General features: G+C 41.3%; 1 protein-coding gene across 1 annotated transcript in view; it reads left to right on the plus strand.

Moving 5' to 3' along the window:
- The window catches only part of LOC144487851 (F-box only protein 36-like), a 58,786-nt gene that overhangs the window by 15,809 nt on the left and 26,296 nt on the right, over window positions 1-16,681 (plus strand). The window contains exon 2 of the mRNA XM_078205921.1: window positions 16,050-16,158. Within this exon, the coding sequence (XP_078062047.1) occupies window positions 16,050-16,158 (109 nt within the window). The remainder of the gene's footprint in view (window positions 1-16,049; window positions 16,159-16,681) is intronic.

Raw genomic sequence — 16,681 nt, forward strand, 5'->3', positions numbered from 1 at the left:
TAATGGAGTTGGCACCTGCCCTATTTTACATATGGCTGGTGTCAGAACATAAAGTCCAGCCCAGAGTTATCCTATATATAGGAACTCATGTGAATCTCCTGTTACTGCCCACCACCTGAATAAAATTAGATATTCAATTGCTATACAGGTAACAAACAGACCTGAAATGTTAACTCCTCTACTCTCTCCACAAATGCTACTAGATCTATTAATTATTTGTTAATCGATTGCTGGGTATTCCCTGTCTAATCTATCTATTAATTGTTTGTATACTCCATGTTTATTTTTAATAATTATTATCTGTAGTCCATAAATAATTGTTAGTGTAAGACTTGATGTCTGCTTTCTTTAATGATTTGCCAAGAAAGAATAATTCATTCACACTGCTTGACTGAGTGTTGGTTGGTAAACTCAAATTATCTCAATTGGGAGAGGCAATACAATTTGGAGAGCTAAATTTAGGGATTAAATTTAGGTTTGTCTCGTTGCTTAACATGTAGTGTGGGATACTGACTCCATAAAGCAAAAATAATTGGACACCAAAGAATATTAAGAAAAGTGTGGAATCTCAGATTTCACTTATTGTGAGAGTTTTAAAAATATATTCTTTTTATTTTTTATTTCTGCATCCTTTAACTCTAGATCTTTTAATGCCATTTTGTTCCACTTTCTTTTGCTTTTTGTGCATGATTTGACATTGAGTTTTCCAACTAAAACCTCTGGTTTAGACTCTGGGTGAGACCTTATTTCATTAAAAGCCCATCCATGACCTGGGGTTGCATGATGTAAATGCAGAAATGGCAGCTTTCTCACAAGATCTGTCGCTATTCATTTTTTAATCCGTTTTTGTTCTGATGCACAATCCATAATTATCAATGTGATTTCTATAATCTGTGCTGTGTTCCTGGAAGACCCTGGCTGAATTTTGGAGTAGATCCTGGATGTTGCTCAATGTTCTGTCATGGCTTTGGCCTTTTCAAACACTGTGGATGGTCATATTATCCTCAATTTCATCAGTAATCCTGAATATTGTTCCCCTGTGATTTTAATCCTGATATTGTCTTTTATCGTGACAAGGCTGTATGATAGCACAGAGGAATTTATCGCTTGTTATGCTGCGAAAATTAAGGTTGTCTATTTTTTCTTTTTGATGGTGTTCGTCCACCAGTGTGGAACAAGGGAGGCCATTGTCTAATGTGCATTGCTGTTTGTATTCAATCTTGGTTTTGCTGATTGGTACCAGGGAGTGAGGTAGGTGGGACAGTCTGCCTATCCTGCTCCTGGCCCTGTGTCAAGTGCTAAATCTTGATCTTAGGTTTCAGTGTTTGCAATACGGAGATATTTCCTTGTTTGAGGATCGTTTTTAAGTTTCCTTCTTTCTATTAGGGAGCATGCTGAGTTGGTTGTAGTATCCTGTTGGTTATGATGCCTGAGTGCAAGTCTGGGTGCTTTCATTCAGTATTGTTGGAGTCTCTCTTCAGTTGGAGATTAGGCTGGGTGGAGAAATAGGTCCTCTCCTCCAAGTGGTCTTATATGGAGACTTCCAATCTGTCCACCTTCTTGAGGTTTGGGCTTCCCTGGGAGGGCAGTGTCCTGTTTCTTGACGTTTTGCCATTCTGTTCTTGGTATCCTTCCTGCAAAAGTATGGCTGAAAGACTGTTTCTGGTGTCTATTGGATAATCCTGATGCTTACCTCTTTTTTGGGATTCCTTTCCTTACCTGGGATATGTGCGGTGCTGATATAGACTCTGATTTATTATAATTGATCCTGGAGGGTTTCCTTATCTTGTTAGGAGGAGGAGAGTCATTTCTCTCCTCGAGATACCCTATAGATGGGTCTTGATTATTATTATTCTCCTCGTCGGTAGGGTTTCCTTGATGGAAAATGGTTAAAGTTTTCCGATGACGGGGAGCCTGCTCAGAGTCTGTCATATGGCTGGAGAGGAGGGAGGTTTGTAATGTTGCTAGCCTAGGCAAGGTGTATGAATCCTTGGTATACTGGTTCCTGTATACGAAAGCGTACACTGTCATGGCACGCCTTGTACCGATGGCGGTATCCTGGTGTTCCCCTTTTTCTGGATTATCCTTTCATTGCTTGGAGGTCCTGGGGTGATAAGTTAGGCCCCAGTTGGTTGCACATTACCACATAAGGGATCGTGTATATTGTATAGCTCTGTCCGTTATCTGGTGGAGGACGGCATGCACCCTGGGGCCATGTGCTCATGGTTTTATTCTGAGATCCCCTGGTTTTACTGATATCCTTTCTTTATCCGTATGAGAGGAGACATTGACTACAACAATTGCAATGCTTGATAATTTGAACCATTTGTATGAATATTTTTTTATTCATTTGTGGGACGTGAGCGTCGCTGGCTGACCAGCATTTATTGCCCATCTCTAGTTGCCATAGAAAAGAGGGCAGTTAAGAGTTAACCGCATTGCTGTGGCTCTGGAGTCACATGTCAGCCAGACCAGGGAAGGACAGCAGATTTCTTACTTTTTTGCATTGGCAAAATGTGACAAGTGGAATGCCATGGGGATCGGTGTTGGGGCCTCAACTATTTACAGTTTATATCAATGACTTTGATAAAGGAATTGAATGTGTGGTTGCTAAATTTGCCAATGACACAAAGATATGTAGGAAAATAAGTTGTGAAGAGGACATAAGGATTTTGCAAAGGGACATAGATATGTTAAGTGAGTGGACAAAAATCTGGCATTATGGAGTATAATGTGGGAAAATGTGAACTTGTCCACTTTGGCAGGAAGAATAGAAAAGCAATATATTATTTAAATGGAGAGAGTTTGCAGAACTGAGGTACATTGGGATCTGGGTGTCTTGGCACCTGAAAAGTTAGCGTGTAAGAACAGCAAGCTATTTGGAACGCAAATGGAACATTGTTGTTTATTGCAAAGAGAATGGAATATAAAAGTAGGGATATTACTACTACAGTTGTTCAGGGTGTTGATGAGACCACATCTAGAGTACTGTGCATCCATATTTAAGAAAATAAATAAATGCGCGAGAACCAGTTCAGAGGGGGTTTACTCAACTAAATCTGGGAAGAGGAGGTTATCTTACGAGAAAAGATTGGATAGGCTGGGTGTTTATTGATTGGAGTTTAGAAAATTAAAAGGTGATCTTATTGAAATGTATAAGATTCTGAGGGAATCTGACAGGGTGGATGCAAAAGGATGTTTCCCTTTGTGGGAAAGATTAGAACTAGGGAATGCGGTTTAAAAATAAGGGCTGTCCCATTTAAGAAGTCTCACAACACCAGGTTAAAGTCCAACAGGTTTATTTGGTAGCAAATACCATAAGCTTTCGGAAAACAGCTCCTTCGTCAGATGGGGTGGAAATCTGTTCTCCAACAGTGCACAGACACAGAAATCAAGTTACAGAATAGAAATCTGTTCTCCAACAGTGCACAGACACAGAAATCAAGTTACAGAATACTAATTAGTATTCTGTAACTTGATTTCTGTGTCTGTGCACTGTTGGAGAACAGATTTCCACCCCATCTGACGAAGGAGCTGTGCTCCGAAAGCTTATGGTATTTGCTACCAAATAAACCTGTTGGACTTTAACCTAGTGTTGTGAGACTTCTTACTGTGCTTACCCCAGTCCAACGCCGGCATCTCCACATCATGTCCCATTTAAGACAGAGATCAGAAATTTTTGACTCAGGGAATCTTTGGAACTCTCTTCCTCAAAGTGGTGGAGTTAGGGTCAATGTATGTTTATAAGACAGAGATAGATAGATTCTTGACCAATAAGGGAGGGGAAGGCGGAATGTAGAGTAGAGGCCGCAATCGGATCCATCATGATCCTATTGAATGTGGAGCAGGCTCAAGGGGCTGAATGGCCTACTCCTGATTCTAATTCATATATTTGTTGTGTGCCAACACCTAATGACTGCTGGGAGTATGCAAAGCAGAATGATCTTGATGTGAATGAGCATGTAATGCTGATTTGAAGCACTGCTGCCATTTTGTCTGGGAATTTAGCATGATTGAAAGAATGGAGAGAGGTCATTTGTAGCAGAACAAACTGAGATGAGGGATGAGATGGAAAAGGGCATTTAGCGGGGACCATACCCTATGAGCATCTTTAAGGAGCAATTCTCTTATCTGAATTTCAATGATGACCAGTCCATGAAATGTCTTCAGTTTGCAAGAGATTGAGCATGAAATTCAGGGTGATATCTCCATTGTAGAGCTTCAGATTGTACCACCTCAGCCTGAGCTGCAGCAATGTTAGCTGGCTGGCAAGCAACATCAAGGCACTGGTGCAGAGGTACGAGTTGGACCAGGAGTACTCATCCTGAGACAGCAGATTCCTGTTCTACATAGTCTCTGTCACACTCCCGAGATGGTACCTGGATCATCTGAATTTGCTGTAAGAACTTTTGTGTGTGAATTTGCCTTCTGTTGAGCTGACACCCATGGCAACCTTTCACGCATTCCACTGCATTTGTGCTGGTGTCTCACCATGTGCAGATCCCTCTTCTACCTTAGCTTTTAATGTGAGTCTTTGAACTGGTGACTTAGAGTAAGATCGAGTGAGGTTTCTCGATCTTCAACATCTTCCTTTTCTTCATCTGATTGGGAAGCCTCTAGTTCTTGGATATTTGTAATAAAAAGGGGCATGATTTGGATTCTTGTGGGAGGAGATGAGAAAGTAAAAAGTAATTAAACCAATTCATTTCCTGACACAGCTTCTAGCAACCTTAGCATGCCTATCATTTAAAAGATGCAGGTTACATTTGAGTAGCCACTTGCAATATCTGGTCCCTTGCTGATGCATGTTGCATGAAGCCAGTGAACAGTACAGGTAGCACTGGCTGGATGTAGAAATCAAACTGGCAATGCAAAATCAGCGAGCAGCATAAATTTAATATTCTAACTGTAGCACAAAGAATAGAGGAAAGTTCATGCCCACTTATGGGGCTTATCCATTGATATGCTTTTGTTGTCTTCCAATGTATATTTCCATTACTAAGTCCTCAGCATAATGAAGAAAGCAAGAGCGCAACTGAAAGGATTTTCAAAAATATTCAGAACAATTTCATTCTTCTTGGTAGATTTTGCTGTTTGTTCCATTTATGGTTTTTTTAAACATTGGTCGTACCTTACAGCAATACTGGGAGCTTGCTAAGGATGGCTCAGACCTTATTATTCAATCCCTTTTCGCACATGTGACAAGTCAATGTGTGAATTTAACACGGCTTGGACCCGATAACATAATCTCTGAATGGTGCCAGGGCTGCACTGTTAGTTGGTAGTTTTTCAAACCATGTTGGTGGTTTTGATTTGTTAATCCCTCTACCTCTTCAGTTGTAATACCTTGTTCACAACCACAGACATTTATATCTAACTGTGACAGAATTGTTTAATTTTTTTAAATACATATGATCTGTACCATTGCTCACTGAGTTAGTAAAATGTCATGTTATGTAACATTTCATCAGTTGGCTTATGATATCAATTTATGTGCATAATTGGATTGTAGACATACATCCATATTCTTGACTGTTAAGAGATAACATTAACTATATTGTTAAACTATCTCTAACTTTTTTTAAGGCACAGGTTACAGAGGAAGATGGGAGGGAAGATGTACCAAATTGCAGGTAGGTAGGACACAGTTATAGGAACTATGCATAGCAGTATCGGGAAGTTAAGGCATACTGTATGAATTTTAATATTGGAGGAAGGGAACCTGGGGTCTTGGAGCAGCGGTTCCAAAATGTGGGAGTAAGGAGGTGGCAACAGGATCTCTGAGAACTAGGATGGAGGTTGGGAGATGCTGTAGCATTGGGAGGGGTAGCTCTCATATTTGGAAGTATTGAGAGTCAAGGTCTGGTAGGTGTAGAAGACAGATCCCAAAATGTGGGAACACTAGGAGAGGATACTGGATGTGAGGACAACATTGTGTGATAGCACAAGTGTAGGAGCAAAAGAAGGTTGTTGAATATGAGAATAAGGGATGCTGCTAATAAAATGCACTGATGAGTGTTGTTGTCGGGTGGATCAACAGTGGAGAGAGGCATGGATGTCGTACAACATAATATTCAAGATTGTTTTTGAATGGTGAGCTTTTTGGGACCAGTTTTAGCTATTTAATAGATAGATTTGTATATACCTCCTTCTTGGCATGTTGCTACACCTTCCCTCATTGCTGTTCAACACAAGCTCTGGAAATCTGGTGGCAGGAAGTTAGATGTTGCATTGCAGAAGTATTCGCTGACTATGCAAAACCTGATAGGGACCACAAAATGAATGTTCCTCTGTATATATCTGACTGAAACTGACACATCTCATTATTTCACAAATACCACTTCCACAATAGCACTTGAGAATTACAGATTTGATGATGCCTGCTTACTTTAAGTGTACACAAATCCTACTTGTTCTTTCTCACAAAGTTTACAATCACAATAGTCTTTTAATTGATTGATCTCGAACAAATGTCTTATTATTGTCTTTATTACAACATTCATTACTGAATATATAGAAGGGGCCTTTATTTGAAGAACTAAAGGCCTGCACAATTCTACAGCTCGCATTTATTTAGCATCCACAATGGAGAACAGTTAAGGCGTTTCACATAAAATTTAAGAAAAGGGCACTGAGCCAAAGGAGAAGATATTAGAACATAGAAAAGCTACAGCACAAACAGGCCCTTCGGCCCACAAGTTATGCTGAACATGTCCCTACCTACCAGGCTTACCTATAACCCTCTATCTTACTAATTTCCATGAACTTATCCAAAAGTCTCTTAAATGACCCTTTTAACCGAAGGGTGATCAGAAATGGTGGAATTCTCCGTTTTTGAAACTGTGCAGTGGCAGGCAGCTCTGGTGCCACCTTTCCTGCTGGCCAGGATAGTGGGTTCCCACATCAGATACTACACTTGGAACTTCATTAATTATGCACACTGCAACCCTCTCCAAATCTCCTGACAGGCCTGCAGCTGATTAGTCCACCCGCTGTCAGCTGACAGGTTCAAAGGCCCAGGAGTTATATTTAAATACCAGCCCATCACACTCGTATCGCTCTCCCCAGCCCACCTGGCTTCATCAGACCATGCAGGATTTTAGCAACTCAGAGGCAAAAGACTAGCAGTCTCAAGAAGGCCCAAGATGTGTGCAGTTCTGGTCGCTTCATTATAGGAAGGATGTGATTGCACTGGAGAGGGTGCAGAGAATATTCATCAGGATGTTGCCTGGGATGGAGCATTTGAGCTATGAAGAGGGGCTGGATAGGCTCAGGTTGGTTTCTTTAGAGCAGAGGAAGCGGAGGGGGGAACCAGATTGAGGTGCTTAAGATTATGAGGGGTATGGACAGGGTGGTTGGAAGCAGCAATTTCCCTTAGTTGAAGGACTAATAATGAGGGGGTATAATTTTCAGGTGAGGGGCAAGAGATTCAGAGAGGATTTGAGGAAATTTACTTTCAGCTAGAGGGTGGTGGCAGTCTGTAATGCATCGCCTGGGAGGTTAGGAGAGGCAGAAAACCTCAACCTTTAAAAGGTATGTGGACGAGCACTTGAAATATCATAACATTCAAGGCTATGGGCTAAGAGCTGGAAAGTGGGATTAGTGTAGTTTTTAATCAATGCAAACTCGATGGGTTGAAGGGGCTCCCTCTGTACTGTATGACTATGAACCTGCCAATGGCAGTGAGGATAACCATTATTCTAAACTTTGATGCATTCAATTTAGCAGAAGGGACATATGTGATATGTCAGTCCTAAATGTCCAGCACGTTCTTCATAATACAAGCAACTGATACTTGGTTCACCAAAGCAATTAAATATCAGTTATCCAGAAAAAAAAGCAATATGAGAGGGCATTGCAAATCTATAATCCAGAATTCACTAAAGCTCAGGAAGGAATTAAGGCCATCCAGGGCCTTGCACCAGACTCGGTGGCAATCGTAAACCACAAGGTGTTGCACTGTAGCTCTGTGACCAGCATTGAAGGATCATGCAAGTTATTACATAATTCTCAGGCAACAATAATTCACTTATTTAAAGTAGTCTTCTATGCCTTCTTTGTTTAAAGGAGAAGGCAGATTTGACAGATGGTTCCTTGGAAACCAAAGCTCTCCTCTGCAACACTCAGATGGAAAAATGTCGAATTAGAGGGGCAATTGAAATAGAGGGCTTTCGTGAGGACTGTCTCTGATTCTGACATGGCTACTGTAGGTTGTAAGGATATTTCAGAAACAAACATAGAATTGCATAATTCTGTCATGTTCACAAAAAGAAATGGCACATGGTTCGGTCTTTCTTTGAAGGGAGAATAATGGGTGGAATTTTACCAGATTTTTTCTAAGTGTCCAGCTGGTCTGAAAATGGGAGAGTTGCCGATCTGCTTTTTGGGTGAGTTTTCACACCCAATCTTATGCACCCTGTCTCTGAAATTTTGGACCAGTCAGTCTCTCGGGCCAGAAACTGTGGGCGTGGCTTAGCTCACCAGACAGCCTGTAGAGGGAGGTATTGTGCATGTGCAGACCTCGAGTGCTGCACACGGGCATTATTAGTAGCAGAGGTCTGACAGAGAGAGAGCCGTCAGGCCTGTGCAATTGCAGGCAGACTCAGGCAGCCCATGGGATAGGGTGACAGGGGGGTGGTGTGGTCAGTGGTTAAAATGCCTGAAATTGACTCACAGTAAATTCAGATAGGGGAGTGATGATGGCATGAATTTTAACTAGTTGGTAGAATTGGCCTCATATTGAATAGCATGACTGCGGGTGGAATGTAAAGGCACGTGGATCATATGGATCAGTGTACCATTGTGTGCTGACCTGAGCTTCTCTTACGTTTCTTTCAGATGCCCGCACACTCCCATCTTACCTACTTTCATTAAGTATGCACTGCTTAGCTTGGATGCTCTTTTTGCTTCTCTCTTTGATGAGCGAACAGTTCGAGGAAGAGGAGAAGCAGTAGGCTAAAGGATCAGAATAAGCAGCAGGTGGCCCTGTTGGAAGATAGCAATTGAGGGGGTCTGCTGTCAGAAGCCCTTACCAGCCTATAGGGTCTAAAGGAGATAGAATTATTCTGGTGACAAGACAGAAGGATCCCGTACTTATCAGGTTAACTGTTGGAGCAAGATCTTTGGGAGCGGGGTCACAATTTTCTAGTGGCTGTCAAAATCACTGTTGTCCTTAGCTTTTTCATCACAGGTTGTTGCGTGGGGACATGTTCTCAACTCCAATTCTGCAGTGCATTTATCAGGGTCACCAATCCACTCCTTCCCAAGCAAACCAATACTCTGCCTTTGTAGTGGATGCCAACAACCAGAATGAGAGTGCTCTGGGATTTGCAACATTCGCTGCAAATCATTCCCAGGGCTTAATGGATTACATTGCTGCAGAAGCTTGAAACTTGTGTGTTAGTTAGTTTGTGATCATAAATGAAGGATAATGCATCAGTTTCATGGCAGCTGCTATACTTAATTAATGCTGCAAAACTCACCCATCTCCCCAATTTTTCACCCATCTAGGAACCTTAGAACATGGTGACTAGGAAACAAGGAATAATCCTCACATCAAGCTGATGATGCCTTTCTCTAATCACCCCATGCCTGTGCAACACAGCTGCAGTGAAAACTATGGCACCACTAGGAATATCACTGAGGATGCCATTAGCATTTCAAAGCAAAATTTCTAGTGCACTAATCAGCTTTGGGGCTCCCTACTATATAGTCTGTACAAAATGGGCCACATCATTGCAGTTTGCACACCTCGCAATGCAAATTGAGGAAGCACAGTAAAAATGAAATACATAATTAAAGGGAGAAATAGAAGAAGATGGACCAGCAGAAAAACGCATTGCAGCTAAACAGGCCAAAGGCCTGGCAATTGCTGTAGCACTTCAGCTGCTTCCAAGGCAGTTTGGCCTGGTTAACCTTTTGGCATGCTGACTAGCATTGGTTGAGTCAGTGGTAAGAAAGTAGATGTGCTGATATCCTGAGAGAGGGCAACTGCATCGTTGCTACTATATCACTATATGAGGCCGGGGCTCAACACATCCACTGTTATGCAGAAGATGAGTAATGTCCTCAAAACCTCTAAATTCCTTTGACCTGCTTCTCCATGGCAGAGCATTGGTTGAAGCCCAGAGTCTGCATGCTCAGCCTTTGAGCTTGTCCCTAGGCACATTGCCTTGTTAGGATCTAGCTGTAGCACCCGTCGTGAAGACCACATTTTCCAAGATAAGCCTGATAATACCTTGAGACAGCTCACAGGCTTGAAGCAGACTCCTACTTTCAGATGTTATGGTGAAACTCATGGACAGACTTTTCATGAGTGCTAGATGTTTCATCACATGCAAGAGGCCATTTGATATCCCGAGGGATCTTGACAGGGTGGATGTGGACAAGATCTTACCCCTTGTGGGAGAATCTAGAACTAAGGGTCACCATTTAAAAGTAAGTGGTCATCTACTGTAGACCGAGATTAGAAGGATATTTTTCTTTCAGAGGGTTTTGAGTGTTTGGAACTCGCTTCCTGAAAAGGAAATGGAAGCACAGTCTTTGAATATTTTTAAAGGCAGAGATGGATAGATTCCTGATAAGCAAGGGGATGAAAAGTTATTGGGGGAAAGCAGGAATGTGGAGTTGAGGTTACAACCAGATGAGCAAAGATCATATTTAATGGCAGAGCAGGCTCGAAGGGTTGAGTGGCCTACTCCTGCTCCTAATTTCTGATCTCTTTTTTAGATTTGATTTATTGTCACATGTATTAGTATAGAGCGAATAGTATTGTTTCTTGCTTGCTATACAGACAAAGCATACTGTTCATAGAGACGGGAAGGAGAGTGTGCAAAATGTAGTGTTACAGTCATAGCTAGGGGTGTAGAGAAGGATCAACTCAGTGTGAGGTAGGTCCATTTAATAGATTGAATTAAAGCATAGTTAGAGAGTTTAAAAGAGTTCAAATGAAGTTTTAGAAGCATAGAATTAGAAGGCATGCTGGGCATAGCTTGCAAGAAGTTGCCTCGCTCCGGTGCCACGCTGAAGCTTTGAAATATTGCAGCTTGTGACAGTGCCTCTTCAAAAGCCTTCCTTTATTCTGAGGTGTGGATGTAGGTGTTAAGAAAGAACTGGAAGAGAGAGAAAAAGGGCCATGAGTTAGGGAGGCACTAAGAGGCTGGACAGCAGTAGATGACATGCTTTGCAGTGCACTTTGATGTAGGTCAAGCTATGTGATTGTGCATTTTCCAGAGTTACATGAAGGGGTCCACGAGTAGTCAGTGACTCTAATTATAGAAGTTTCAGCTATCAAAGTCTCCTCTACTAGCTTAACTAGAGGAGCAATGATTTCGAGCACTTGCTGTTCTTTCTTGGGCAGATTTGTTTTGATGGATGGTTTTTCCTGGGTTGTCTTCCCCCTCCTTTTCATGTTGTGTGCTGTTGCATCCTGCAAGAAGAGAGTGAGAGGCTGAGAGTCTCCAACAAAGCGGAGTGCAGGGATGTGGGGCTGCTTGCATGGGAAACGAGAAGCAGAAGCAAAAGCTGATCAGGATGGGGAATTGTTGAGTAGAAAGCCAGAGTGTGAAGAGAGGGAGGAATCTTGGAAAGGGTTGGTGATTATGTGAAGGTTAATAAATGAGCAGAAAATTGTATTACTGGCTGCTGAAAAGGGGGCAAGGAAGAGTCATGTGTATTTACAATGGAAATGAAACCTAGAAATGAAGAGTTGTACTCACCCTCATCATCATTTAGAGGCCGTTAAAGTGTTTGTGCACTGAATCCAAGTCCTCAGTGTTGAAGCAGTCAATCTTAGCAATGTCTCCAGGCCCGGTGGACTACTTGGTCTTTAGGAATCATCCCTCACGGACAAGAAAATAAACTTCCGTCCTTACTCTGATCTCATCCAATAGGACCTTTGGATAGGCAGTTTGGTCTGCTTTAACAGATAACATGTCAATCTGGCTCACATTGAAAGCACTGATTTCACTTAGGTTGTGGGGCTGAGGTAAAACAGAAGTCTGGAAAATGTGTCCACATTTCCATAATTCTCAGGTCGCGCAAAATGTAATTTCATACCGCTAGCAGATTAGATCAGTGCCTAACTTTGTAGGCAAGCGTTGGGGTTTGTGACTTTAGGCTAAGCAACCAGAAGAAAGGTTTGTGCTCTGTATTTAACCTGAATTTACACCCATGCAAATACTGTTGGAACTTCTTAACTCCATAGATTAGTCTACGAGTTTCCTTCTCAATTTGAGCAGAATTCTGTTCTCCCTTGGACAATTTACATGAGGCGTATAGAATGGATCTTTCACTGTCATTGGGTAATGTGTGGGAGATGATAGCTCCAACACCATATCCAGATGCATCACAAACCAGGCTGGCAGGTGAATTTTCATTGAAAGATGCCAGGACTTCAGCAGAAGTGAGTTCTTTCTTAAGTTCCTTGAAACTTTCCTGACAGGCTTGTGACTAGTTCCATTTTTCTCCCATAGATTGTTCAATGGGGCTGCCTTGGTATCCAAACTGGAAATTAACTTGCCTTAGTGATTCACAAGCCCCTAACATGAATAAAGCTCCTTAACATTTTTGGGCTGTGGTGCTTTCCCCAATGTCTCCAGCTTTCTGGGTAAGGTTGAATGGTCAGTTTTGTTGATCACATGTTCCAGGTACCTCACTGGAAGGCTTCAGGAAAGAGCATTTGGATTTCTTACAGCTGATGCTGTATTTTTCCAGTCTACACAGGACCCTGCCTAGATTCTCTGAATTAGTTGAAAGGTTTCACCCGGTGATGAGCATGTTGTCTTGGAAACAGATTACACCAGGGAGGTTCTGCACTATTTTGTCCATGGCCTACTGGAATAAGGCTGGTGTTGACACAATTCTGAATGGTAGTTGTTTGTATTGGTACATACCTCTACGTGTGCTGATGGTTAAACACTTCCTGGAATCCTCACTTAGCTGCATTTGTAAAATTGCCTGTGATAGGTCAAGCTTTGTGAATAATTCACCTCCATTCAGAGCAGCAAACAGGTCCTCAATTTTCAGTAGCAGGTACTGCTGCATTTCCAGGAAAAGATTAATGGTGATATTACAGTCATCCTATATTCTGATAGACCTGTTATCCTTGACTACTGGGTCTACGGGAGCTGCCCACTCTGCTTCATCAACTTTCTCAATTATCTGAAAGTTTTAAAGTGTTCCAGTTCCTGCTCAATTTTCTGTCACATTGAGTAGGGAACTGAAGATGGTTTGAAGAACCTTGAAGAAGCTTCAGCCTTCACAGCTAGTTTGGCTCTATGTCTTTAGTACCCCGCAAGACCTTCCTTGAGAACATCAGCATGCTTGTCTAACAAGGACTGCAACATGATGTTGCCATGCACTTTATTTTATTCCAATCCACCTGAATTTCTTTTAGCCAGTTTCTGCCCTTAAGTGGCAACTTTGCTATCTGATCTCCATATTTACCTTAAAGTGACATTTTTCCAAGTAATAAATGTGAAGATGGAGGAGTGGTTACCTCCAGTGGGCATCTCTTAAAAATTTTCTTCCATGTTCTCTGAAGCAATAGAAACAGATTTTTAAAAATCCAATTCAATCAAATCAAGTCCAATTCAGAGTCTCAACAAGTTGAGACATTCCCGATCCAAGCTGACAAGACAGGGTTCTCACCTCCTGTCTTGGGCTTGATCTACATGGTCCAAGCTGATTGGAGTAGGAGCAGCTCCTCCTCCAAGGCTTGATCTCATTTGCATCTTAGTCAAAAGGCCGAGATGCCACTTTTAAAAATTGCTTCAAATGAAGCTAAAATGTAACCTAATGACTTCAACCAAGCACAGCATGTCGACACAACACTTGATCTTAGCCAAAAGGCCGAGAAACAGATTTAAAAATTTTTTTATACTTTTCCAATTCAATCAAATCAAGTCCAATTCAGAGTCTCAACAAGTTGAGACATTTCCGATCCAAGCTGACAAGACAGGGCATGCAATCCTCTACCTGTCTTGGGCCTGATCTACATGAGCCAAGCTGATTGGAGTAGGCGGAGAATTCCTCCTCCAAGGCTTGATCTCATTTGCATCTTAGCCAAAAGGCCGAGATGCCGCTTTTAAAAATTGCTTCATATTAAAATGAAGCTTAAATGCAACCCAATGACCTCAACCAAGTGCAGCATCCGCATAACTACACTTGATCTTAGCCAAAAGGCCGAGAAACAGATGCTCCAGTCAACCTCCATTTTGCCTTTTAAGGCAATGTCAACTTTTAGTCCTTCGTCAAGAATGCACTACTGTTTCTCGTCTGCATTGTCACTGTTAGTTTCACTTTCTGTCTTGTCTGGATTCTCATTACTTTTGCATTTTGTTTCCAAATAAAGCATCTTTTGCAATTACCTGCTTATATTCATGCAAAACTTTTCTGTGTGCTCTTCGTGATGCCATTTCCCTGGCGGTACTGCTTTACTATGAGCAGCCTTAGATCTACATGTGCACTATGTATCCCTTTTATCCATACTGGCGACAATCAGCAGTTTTCCATTTACAGGCAGTAACAGGTTTGGAAACAAATATTCCCTGACTTTACTATTTTAACTTCGGCATTGTTAGAATGTGCTTTCAAATCACCAGCTTGTTTCTCTGCCATTTCTATGCTTTGCGCAATCTCAAATACTTTCTTCAGTGTCAGCTCTTGCTCTGCTGACAATCTATATTAAATTATTTGACTTCTTAGTCAATAAACCAAGCAACCACACAAAGCTTCTTCCTGGTACATTAAAAAAGTGGTAAATGCTTTTAACATTTAAGAAAAACTTGGACGGGTTCATGGATGAGAGGGGTGTGGAGGGATATGGTCCAAGTGCAGGTCAGTGGGACTAGGCAAAAAATGGTTCGGCACAGACAAGAAGGGCCAGAAGGCCTGTTTCTGAGCTATAATTTTCTATGGTTCTATGGTAATCTATAAAGTCACAACATTCTACTAATTTTCTCAATTTAGCCAGGAACTGAGAAATTGACTCACCTCATGCTGTTCTCTTTGGCGAAACATAATAACTGCTGGTCAGGGATCAAAGTGCTTTTTCAAAATGTCCACAAGCTCTTTAAAGCTTTAGCTAGTGGCTTGTCAGAGGCAATGAGATTTCTCAGTCAGGTGATGTTTTTCATTCCAATGACTAAGAAATGACAAGGCCTACTTTTCCTCTTCAATCTCATTTGCAACGAAAAATTGTTCCATTTGCTTGACAGAAACTACGAAGTAGCTGGATCAAAAACTTGTAAAGCTCCTAATACTGATGATCCACTCTCATCACCATTTGAGGTGTCTTGTCACTTCTAAACAATTTGGAATACAAGCATGAACACACATATCTGCTCTGAACTGAACTACCCGCCAAAACAAGAAGGCCCCTTTTATTCTCTTCCACACCAAAGAGATATACATCTGGAACTCCACCGCCAGCAGACCCAACTGGCAGGTTTTATATAGCAATTTTTAATTAAAATATTCTTTTACAAAAGCATAAACTTTAGATGCAAACATCACACTTGATAGACCATTCCAGGGGGCATTTAAATGTCAGCCACACTGATGTGTATCTGAGTCAGATGTAAGCCAGACTAGGTAAGGATGGCTGATTTCCCTCCCTTAAGGGCATTAGTGAATCAGATGGGTTTTTATTATAATTGGCAATACTTTCATGGTCACCATTAAACTTTTAATTCCAGATTTGATTTAATTGAATTCAAATTTCACCATCTGCCATGGCGGTACTTAAACCCAGATCCCCAGAGCATTATCATGGGCCTCTGGATTACTAGTCCAGTGACAATACCGCTACACTCCCCATTTTTATTATAAAAGAAATGAGAATATTTGAGATGTTGTAAAATGAAATGTCTCTTCCAAAGAATTTTTCATTATATCTTTTTTGGGATTTAATACTCATTTATTTTTTTCAATTTGTGCACTAATTTGTATGGGAGCCTTCCCCTATGTCAAGATTCAGGTCGACAGTACAAGTGAACTTTTTGTATGTGGATTATGTTGTGACAGTTTGTAATTCTACCCAACCACAGGTGATCTGGAGATGGTGGAAAATTTCTCTTCGAAGTGAATTTCGCAACGTGCACCCTGGAGAACAAAAGAATTCCTACCAGGATTTTTTGGATGATTATACCCTACAAGGTATAGTGTTTTTGGTGCCAGATAAGTTATATTTTGAGGTGGAGGGAGAGTATAATTAAAATTAGTGTGTGCACATACAAAAACGCCCACGCACTTTGTAACATTTCTTCAGTCACTTTTACTACTGTTACCGTTTCCATCTTGTTACTGCTGCAGGTTTTATGTTCCTTAAATGTGCCACTTACTTGATTAATCAATAATATTTGATAAACAATTCATAAGCAGCTTAATTTAGCTGAAAAAATTGAATTTCTTTTTGGATGAAAGTTTTGGAGTGGATAGAGTTAAATGGAATCTTCCGTTACTCATTTGCAAAATGAACGCCTGGATGTAAGCGAGGGAGGGCAGAGGAGAGCACGGGTTTTAACTTGGAATGTTTTTTGAGTGAACCGGAGGTGTGAACTAAGCAGCAAACTGGCCTGAATTTGAAGATCCATAGCTATTTTAACTCCCGTGACTGATTTACATTTTATTAGTGAGCTACCAATGTCAATACACTGGGAACAGACAACCTGTTTTGGTG

The sequence above is a fragment of the Mustelus asterias genome, chromosome 3 (genome assembly GCF_964213995.1).
Source record: "Mustelus asterias chromosome 3, sMusAst1.hap1.1, whole genome shotgun sequence".
Classification (NCBI taxonomy): Eukaryota; Metazoa; Chordata; class Chondrichthyes; order Carcharhiniformes; family Triakidae; genus Mustelus; species Mustelus asterias.